Here is a 10,185-nt window from a genome sequence, read left to right on the forward strand (position 1 = left end):
TAACAAACACACTCCAGTAACGATCACACTCTAGTAACGAACACACTCTAGTAACGAATGCACTCTAGTAACAAACACACTCTAGTAACAAACACACTCTAGTAACAAACACACTCCAGTAACAAACACACTCTAGTAACGAACATACTCTAGTAACGATCACACTCTAGTAACAAACACACTCTAGTAACGAATGCACTCTAGTAACAAACTCACTCTAGTAACAAACACACTCTAGTAACAAACATATTCTAGTATATGTTGCAAATGCTAACGAACACACTCTAGTAGAAAACGCACTCTAGTAACGAACGGCCACTAGTAACAAACACACTCTAGTAACACATACAATCTAGTAACAAACGCTAACAAACGCAATCTAGTAACGAACGCAGTCTAGTAACAAACGCAATCTAGTAACGAAAGCAGTCAAGTAACAAATGCTAACAAACGCAATCTAGTAACGAACGCACTCTAGTAACAAACACACTAGTAACGAATGCACTCTAGTAATAAACACACTCTAGTAACAAACGCACTCTAGCAACAAACGCACTCTAGTAACAAACGCTAACAAAAGCACTCTAGTAACAAACTCACTCTAGTAACAAACGCACTCCAGTAACGAATGCACTCTAGTAATAAACACACTCTAGTAACAAACGCACTCAAGTAACAAACGCTAACAAACGTACTCTAGTAACGAACGTCTGTCAGCAGCACTTTTTCTCTTCTCTTTTCCAAAGGGGGCTTGTTTTTTCCTTTCTCGCTGTCATTCTGTGAGTTCCTCGCTCACTGGTGTGGTGTGGGGCTTGTGTCTGGGGTGGGGTGGGGTGGTGAGGGGCAGTCGTGGCCGCCGCCTCAGTGAAAAACCCTAGTCAAAGTCAAAGGCAGACGCCCTCACACAGGGCTCCAACGCTTTCTTCTGTTTTGGTCTGATCTCTACATTTCTTCAACTTCTTCCTTCTAATTTCTATTTCGCAGTCACAGCCCTCCACTCTCTCTCTCTCTCTCTCTCTCTCTCTCTCTCTCTCTCTCTCTCTTTCTCTCTCTCTCTCTCTCTCTCTCTCTCTTGGTATCTCTTTTACTTTTGACGTGTTTGTCTTGATATTTTCTTTCTGTAAGCGTCCCTTGCTCACGCTCGTGCTGGCTGCCTGATGCCACGCTTAGAGGATGCGAAGTGCTACACCTGTTGTCTTGTCTGGCTACATGCTGCCCTCCTCCTCCCCCCCCCCCCCCCCCCCCCTTTCCCCCACCCCCACCCCCCCACATCACTCACATCTCTGCCCCCTTCCACTGAACCCCCAAATACTGAGCACGTGCCCCCCTCTGTCCGCAGCCCGAAGACATTGGCCAAGCACCGGTCGTCAACACCGCGGAGGGGAGTAAAGTGGACATAGAGGCCTTCAGTCAGTTTACAAAAATAATCACCCCCGCCATCACACGCGTGGTGGACTTCGCCAAAAAACTGCCTATGTTCTGTGAGGTAAGGTGTGTGTGTGTGTGTGTGTATGGGTGTGTGCTTGTATGTGGGTGTGTGTGTGTGTGTATTAATGTGTGTATGTGCTAATTTCTGTGTGTGTGTGTGTGTGTGTATTAATTTGTGTATGTGCTAATTTCTGTGTGTGTGTGTATGTGCTAATTTCTGTGTGTGTGTGTGTGTATTAATTTGTGTATGTGCTAATTTCTGTGTGTGTGTGTGTGTGTGTGCGCATGTGTGTGTGTATTAATTTGTGTATGTGCTAATTTCTGTGTGTGTGTGTGTATTAATTTGTGTATGTGCTAATTTCTGTGTGTGTGTGTGTGTGCATGTGTGTGTGTATTAATTTGTGTATGTGCTAATTTCTGTGTGCGTGTGTGTGTTAATTTGTGTATGTGCTCATTTCTGTGTGTATGTGCTCATTTCTGTGTGTGTGTGTGTGTGTGTGTGTAGCTGCCTTGTGAGGACCAGATCATCCTGCTGAAAGGCTGCTGTATGGAGATCATGTCTCTGCGGGCGGCGGTGCGCTACGACCCTGAGAGCGAGACGCTGACGCTGAACGGCGAGATGGCCGTGACGCGTGGTCAGCTCAAGAACGGGGGCCTGGGCGTGGTGTCCGACGCCATCTTCGACCTCGGCGTGTCCCTGTCCTCCTTCAACCTGGACGACTCGGAAGTGGCCCTGCTGCAGGCCGTCATCCTCCTGTCCTCCGGTACGTCACAGGGAGATGATGTCATCACTCTGAGACACAAATCATGGCAGTCGAAAGAACTAAATAAGAAAACTGTATTTGATGTAACATCAATATAAATCAGTAAATGAAATACTGCACAAACACACACTAGTAACGAATGCACTCTACTAATAAACACACTCTAGTAACAAACGCACTCTAGCAACAAACGCTAACAAACGCACTCTAGTAACAAACGCACTCTAGTAACAAACGAGTGATGGGTGGATTGTGACATCCCTAAAATTCACGGGTGGATAAGGAACTCCTTGCGGGTGAGTATTGGATGAGAACCAAACAGTATTTTAGTTTGCTGAAATAAAAAATATATGCAATATATGTAGCTATGTCTAAATTACCATTACCACATCACAAGTATGTGTTTTAGTTAACGATAACATACGACCTTTGACCATCACGTCACTACTGCGACTTTGATGTCTTCAATTCATCTTGTAGTTGGAGCATTGCCAGCATAGGTATAGGCCTACATATAGCTATTGTTTGTGATTTTTTTCTAGGTTTATTTGTGTAATGTTCAGATGGAGCAAGCTTTGGGCTGTGGTTTGTTATTGTAAGATTGCCCTAATGCAAAATGTTTAAGAAAAACGCAAAAGTTATCAGGTTCCATAGCCTATTTAAAGGTTCCGATGGTAGGCTACTTGGATCGTGCAAAAGGCTAAAAAAAAAGGCTATATTGTTCATTAGCTGAAGATTTAGATTGAATGTGAAATATTCAAATCAAAAGTTGACATGTGAAAGTTGACAGGGGCCCTTTAAATATTTGTATAAGTCCTACATGCTCCAATAGTGCCAAAAAAAGCACTCGTTGGTGCGACATAAAAATAAAGCACTTTAACTGGAATGATTTTAGCTCGTGTGTGATTTATCGCGGCCATGGGTCGGGTAACGGGCCAAATATTAAAGGGGCTGGGCGGATGCAGATTTAATTTCGATATTAAATGACGGGTCGGGTCGGGTCTGGTGCTGAACTTTGCGGGTTCGGGGGGGGGGGGGTCTCAAAAAACGGACCCGTGCATGACTCTGGTGTGTGTGTTTCCCCATTATTCTGACCCTGCAAATCCCCCAAACACATCCACGCCGGGCGGTAAGCGCCCAGGGTTTACGGACACATGTGGCTAAGCGCCCCCCCCCCCCCCCCCCCCCCCCACCCACCACCACCACCAACAGGTCGCCACAGAGGGGGCTGATCCAGAGTGTGTGTGTGTGAGTGTGCGCATGTATGTGTGTGTGTGTCCATTAAGGAGGGATTAGTCCCGTAGGGAAATGATCTAATGACATGCTTAGGGGGGGATTACACTTCAGTTGTTATAATCACAATCAATACTTTAAGACTGCGCACACACACACAAACACACAGTCTCTCACAAGACTGTTAAGAACACTTACCAACTGTCTCCCTACCAGCTCCTTCAACCCCAGCATGAGTAATAGATTAACCAAATGTGACAGTACAAAGAATCCTTAGAATGCCGCACACTCTGCTCCTGTTGAATTCCACATTAAAACATGGAGCAGAGTGTGCGGCATTCTCTTTATTTTCTTTAACATTTGTATACACAAGAAGCCAGCACCTCAGAAAAGACTTTATTGGTGTGCGATACCACTTTTTTTCTAAGTACAAAGAATCCTACCATGGGTGGAGGAGCTGGAGGAGAAAGAGCCCTACCATGTCACGTTTGGTTAATCTATTCTCGGTGCTGGGGGTGGAGGTTAATCTATTCTCTGTGCTGGGGGTGGAGGTGCTGGTAGGGGGGCAGTTGGTGAGTGTTCTTAACAGTCCTCTGTAATAAACTCTGGGTTCGCCAACTACGTTGTTGGTGCTTCGTTTTATGTGTAGGGACCCTGAGCAGGCTACTGACGAGGTTTGATCAATATTACTGGTTAAACACATGCTATTTGGGAAGTGTTTCGCTCAAGGCCCTTAGCTAATCCACTGTTTGCGATTTGGGGCTATAGTGTTTCGCTCATGGCCCTTAGCTAATCCACTGTTTGCGATTTGGGGCTATAGTGTTTCGCTCATGGCCCTTAGCTAATCCACTGCTTGCTCATGGCCCTTAGCTAATCCACTGTTTGCCATTTGGGGCTATAGCGTATAACGGGGCAAGCTCTGTAGTGGTTGATCAAAGAAAATTACTGTCTCCACGGCTTATTTGATGTGTTTTAATGCAGAAAAACTCTTGGGTCAATTTTCGCCAGAGTTACACAGGATTCCTTTCCTTACTTTAAGGATGTGTATTAGTGTGTGTGTGTGTGTAGTAGTGTGTGTGTGTGTGTGTTAAGGGTGTGTAGTAGGTAGTGTGTGTGTGTTAAGGGTGTGTAGTAGTGTGTGTGTGTGTGTTAAGGGTGTGTAGTGTGTGTGTGTGTTAAGGGTGCGTTTCAGATAGGCAGGGCTCTCAAGTTTTGAGGACAGGCAAGAGTGACATTCCCCGTCGACAATTCCCCCCCCCCCCCCGTCCGGGGGTTAAAGGGGTGGCTGGTCAGACGGGTTGCGAGAATGGGGGTGTTTCATTAATACTACTACAACTTTTTGTTGCTGTTTAATAATATGCCTTCAGATGTTCCAGAGGTCGTTTCGTCCGCCGCTCACGGCCCTCGAACCCGCCACCTCAACACACCGGCATGGGAGTCGAGCGCTCTAACCACTGAGCTAAAAGCCCAGGCTTCCAACTCAGCGGTTAGAGCCGTTCTTAAGGTTAGGGGTGTGAGGATTTACACGCGCAACTAGCATCACCAGCTAGCATACACCAGCCCCAGGTCAGTTACCAGTTGATCCAATATTAGTTGTGCAGAAATATAGCCCGTCTTATACACACCAATTGAATTGAAATAGAAATTGTAAAGATTTGTATTTTTTGTAATTATTCCATATTTAGTGTAGTCATATCAGAACCTGAAGTAGCCTACAATCCAAATGCAAGCATGAAACTTCAGAGTATTACCTTTCATTTGAGGCCAAGATTATGCTTATGTGGGGTTCATATGCAGTAGGCATTTGATTGCCAGTATGCATTTTGGAGAACCCAAAGTCCTATGGGGAGTTTTCATAGGGCATTTTACTAAGTGCATGAGCATATCTTGGCAAATAATGGTCTAAAGTACTCATGTCGTCATTCTATATTGATCTACTTTTGCACACAGCACGACAAGACCTAATGCTAGGACTCAAGTCATATCAAGTCAAGACCTAGAGGGCTGAAATGTGGCCAGTTCAAAGATGCTTTATAGTAGAAAAATAAAAGAATAATCTAGCCTTTGTAACTTTGTGTCAGTAGGCTACATCACACAGTTATTCTAATTGTTTTCCAACAGTGTCTCAGCTTTCCAAAAGAGAGCAGGCATTTGATTATTGGCTAAAGTATGTAGGAGCAATGCCCTCCTAAGTCAAAAAGGGGGCAAAAGTATAATTTATAATTGCTCAGATTTGCAAAAGAAATGATTTGACACATGGCACTGACAATTCAATAATGGGCCTTTTCACCACCTCTGAGCATCCACTAACCTGGACCTTTTAGGGGGCTTTCCTCTCAGGGTGAATGAGAGGATGCTTAATTGCTTTTTACCCGACATTTTTTAATGCAGATGCAATGATTAATGCATCCATGGCCAGGATATAATTATATGATGATTTTAAAAGTGACCTATAACAATAGGCTATGCAATACACTTTCATTTGTTTAGTGCTAATAAAATGATTAAGCCTATTTGGAGTGAGAGAGGTTTAGAATGTGACAATATGTCAGTCATCGTGTGAACTAAAGTAGGCTATGACTAGGCATAGGCTACTTGTTCTGAGCAAGTGTTGTCAATGAACAGGCTGTAAAACTGTTGGCTAGGTAGGGTGTCCCATTACTTTAGGGAGCAAGGGGGAGTGCTATTTTCCCCTTAAAAGCAACCCTCAAAATATAGCCAGGACCGACGCAGGCTTAAAACGATGAAATCACCCAGGATACCGTGCCAAATTTTTCAACCAAGATGGCTGACACCGCTGGAAAGGAACAATTGCATTGCTCATGTTCCTGAATGAAAATAGTAGTAGGCTACTACTGGTAGACACGTCGACGTTGCGTGTGACGTAGCTGAGCATGTACGCTACGCTAATTTGAATATAGTGACGTCCCATTTCATAGGGAAAGACCTTCACCCCCACTTCCCTTGTCGAGGGGACTTTACTGTCAAGGGCATCAAAACCAAGTGGAAGTTTTAAGGGGGAGAAATGCGACGGGCCCATAAAGTGAGTTCAGGCTGAATAGTCATCCAGACTACCGTCTTTTAGGCTGAAATCTCTGAGGAATCTTTTGTTGTTTCTCTCTCTCTCTCTCTCCATGCCCCCACCCCCCCTCCAGATCGTCCAGGCCTGACCAGTGTGGAGCGGATCGAGCGTTGCCAGGAGGGCTTCCTGCAGGCCTTTGAGCACTACATCAACTACCGCAAGCACAAGGTGGCGCACTTCTGGCCCAAGCTGCTGATGAAGGTGACGGACCTGCGCATGATCGGCGCCTGCCACGCCAGCCGCTTCCTGCACATGAAGGTGGAGTGCCCCACAGAGCTCTTCCCCCCTCTCTTCCTGGAGGTGTTCGAGGACTGACACACTCTTACACACACACACACACACACACACACCCCCCAACTTACTCACTTACTACCTGGAGGTGTTCAAAGACTGGAGAACACACACACACACACACCTCCGCTAGTGTGCCAGGAGGCAGAGGGTGTGTGTGAGTTGGAGTGGACGCTGAGAGGCCTCTCTGGACGCGTTTGAATTTTGAACTCACGCCGCCACTACTGAGGAGTCGTGGTCATTCCGTCATTCCGTAGACAAACGAGCAGAGTAGCCTTTCCTTTCGTTTCCTTTCCTTTTCTGGACGGACTCTTCCTCACCATGCGGGTACATGTGAATAGCGTTGTTTGTTTGTTGATGTGTTTATTCGTTTGATGTTTGTTTTTTAAATGTGTCTCTCACCTCTCAGTTAGAATACATCTCTAGTGTACAAACACACACCTGAGAGAGACATAAGATGACCCAACCACACGCACACCAGACAGCTGATGAGTCAGTACACACACACGCTCACAGACACACACACACACCTTGCGTTGTTTTTTTAACACATCTCTGTGTCCAGATAGGGACAAACACACACACTCACCAGAAAGCTGATGAGTCAGTACACACACACACACATACCGGATAGCTGATGAGTCAGTACACACACACACACACTCACCAGACAGCTGTATGGCAAAATGACCTCTCCTCTCCTCACCTCACTGCAATATATGGTAGCAGGTAGAACACACAGTCCTGAAACAGCTCAGCAGCAGCAGCAGCAGCAGCAGCAGCAGCGGCGCCCTCTAGTGGCCAGCCCCTTCCTCTGCACCTACGAACTGACCGCTTCACTACGGCAGTCACTCACCTCTTTCTCTCACTACACTCAGCGCAGGACACGCCTCAGATCTGCCAGGGCATTGGTCTGGACGTAGCAACACACACATGACAATGACGGACTTCTCATGCAACCAAGCTGTGCAAGTCTTAAAACAGGAGAAAACACACACACACACACACACACACACATTTTAAATCTTTAATATCCCTTTGTTTGATCAATAAAGTTTTATCCTTTTTTATATAAATATGTGAAACAGATAGATAGACACACACACACTCAAACATACTCACTACACACAAACGGTAAGACAATCAAAGGCACTGGTGCTGTGCTCTCCAGGAGATCAGTGTGTCCAGGGAATCTCTATATATCTTTTTCTACATATGTCTCTTGTGTCCATTACGTCTCTGACCTCCTCCCATGTCCAGCTACAGTGATGCCAGTTCTCACACACACTCACACATACACACACATACACACACACACACACACACATATTCACACACACACATTCACTCACACACACACACACACATTCACTCACACACACAAACGGAAACAGGTGTCTGGTGAATTCCATAAACATGAACAGTCTGGTGAATTTCATAAACATGAACAGTCTAAATTCCATGCAAGCGTGCATGACCTCTGTCCATTCATCCTGGACACCTGAAATCCATGTGCGCTGAGGTGGCCCTGTTTGTCCCTCTCTGTGCACCGTAGGTTTCCAGACGTCTCCTGATGTCTCAGTGCGGCTGGAAGGCCTCGATAGGAACGCTTCAGAATTCCATGTGTCATATGAATATAAATCTCTATTTTTTCTTATTGGATGTGTAAACGCTGTCGTTGGAGAGACCAAGGAAATGCTTCTGGTGGGACTTTGCTGGTGCTACAGTTTCAACTCCTCGTACCTCTGCCCTCTCACCTCAGAGTGACCCGGCTCGTACCTCTGCCCTCTCACCTCAGAGTGACCCGGCTCGTACCTCTGCCCTCTCACCTCAGAGTGACCCGGCTCGGCTGGTGACCTGGTCAGGGTTCCGGCAGGTCCAGATCCAGGTCACTCAGCCAGAACTGGGGGTCAGTTTTTCGTTTGTTTATTTGTTTGTTTGTTTTATGGACAGTCCCTACCTCGGGATTCTGGTGACCAACACACACACACACACACACATACATACTGTATATATATATATATATATATATATATTACATGGACCGTGGTGATTTTGGAGAGAATCACCCTACCGCTTGGAGACGCATCGTGAAGCCCTTTCTGAAGGACATCTGACATTCTGACATCTTGTGTGTGTGTGTGTGTCGTCCTTCCACTTATTTCTGATGGCATGTTCTTGTTTGTTCTCCTTCCTTTCATTTGTTTTCAGACTAAAATAATTCTCATAAGCCTCTACAGAAGCAGGGTGTGTGTGTGTATGTGTGTTTTCGTAAGCAATAGACTTGCTCCGGTGTTTTGTCGTATCTAGGACTTCAAACTCAAACTGCACAGACTCAAAAACAAATGCACAGACAATCAGGAGAGAAAGAGATAGAGAACAGAGAGAGCGCCAGAGAGATAGATAGAGAAAAGAGAGAGCACCTCTGATTGGGTACCAGGGTAACGGAGGTGTGGAGGAGAGAGAGGCCCATCTCTACTAAAGAATGTAATTGTGACGGCATGTGGTCTGGTCATAAAACTAACTCAGCTCAAAGTGAAGAGACAAAACAAAATGAATACAAAAGATAGTTTACAGTGTAGAGGATAAAGGTTGTATATTTTCAGATTGCAGATATTTTTACAGGTATGATATGCATACTATGAGGCATTTTACTGTTTTTGCATAATTATATATTCTTCTCAAAGAGAGCATACTGCTGCCCCCTGCTCAAACCTTTGACCGTCACGTACACAGCAGCCACAAGGTCATCAACAACTGGACAGACGTCGCAAAATGGAATTAAATATCCATTCAACATCAAATTCAAAGATACAATTCAGAAAAATCTTCAGACATTAGACTGCTGACCCTCAGGAGTCAATGTCAGTTTAAACAGTTAGATAACACACACACACAGCTGTTTCACTCAGATAACACACACACAGCTGTTTTACTCAGATAGCCCACACACCTGTTTCACAAGTTTAAGTTTTCAAGGCAAGAACTCTGACAATCCAATACTTCAAGGACTAATAGAGACAACAGGGTCAGGAGGCTCAGAAGAGTTGTGCTTATGATTGAGGTTTTGTCTTTTTGTACCAAACTGTAATGTATTGCCCATGATGGCCATGGGACGCGTCGTGCCCCCCCGACACAGGAGTGTGTGTGTGTGTGTGTCACACCCCCCCTCGACACAGGAGTGTGTGTGTCCTGGAATGTTCTGGGCTGGATGCGGGTGACGAGGAGCTGCACTGAAGGACGACAAAGCTGATGGTGATCTGGACAGACAGGTTGCACTCAGTGTGATCAAGGTCACAAGGTCTCTGAAGACAGATGGTGTTTGTTTGCACTTCAATGTGATCAGGTTCTCTGAATAAAGAAGGTTTGAGAAATCCTGCAACTCGA

General features: G+C 45.4%; 1 protein-coding gene across 5 annotated transcripts in view; it reads left to right on the forward strand.

Annotated features, from left to right (window-relative positions):
• Positions 1 to 10,185, forward strand: part of thrb (thyroid hormone receptor beta) — a 180,496-nt gene extending 170,311 nt beyond the window's left edge. For all 5 annotated transcript variants that reach the window (XM_042075655.1, XM_042075660.1, XM_042075659.1 and 2 more), the window contains 3 exons: positions 1,340 to 1,486; positions 1,934 to 2,192; positions 6,581 to 10,185. In XM_042075655.1, the coding sequence (XP_041931589.1) occupies positions 1,340 to 1,486; positions 1,934 to 2,192; positions 6,581 to 6,822 (648 nt within the window). In that variant the 3' untranslated portion in view covers positions 6,823 to 10,185. The remainder of the gene's footprint in view (positions 1 to 1,339; positions 1,487 to 1,933; positions 2,193 to 6,580) is intronic.

This window comes from Alosa sapidissima, chromosome 21 (genome assembly GCF_018492685.1).
Source record: "Alosa sapidissima isolate fAloSap1 chromosome 21, fAloSap1.pri, whole genome shotgun sequence".
Lineage (NCBI taxonomy): Eukaryota > Metazoa > Chordata > Actinopteri > Clupeiformes > Clupeidae > Alosa > Alosa sapidissima.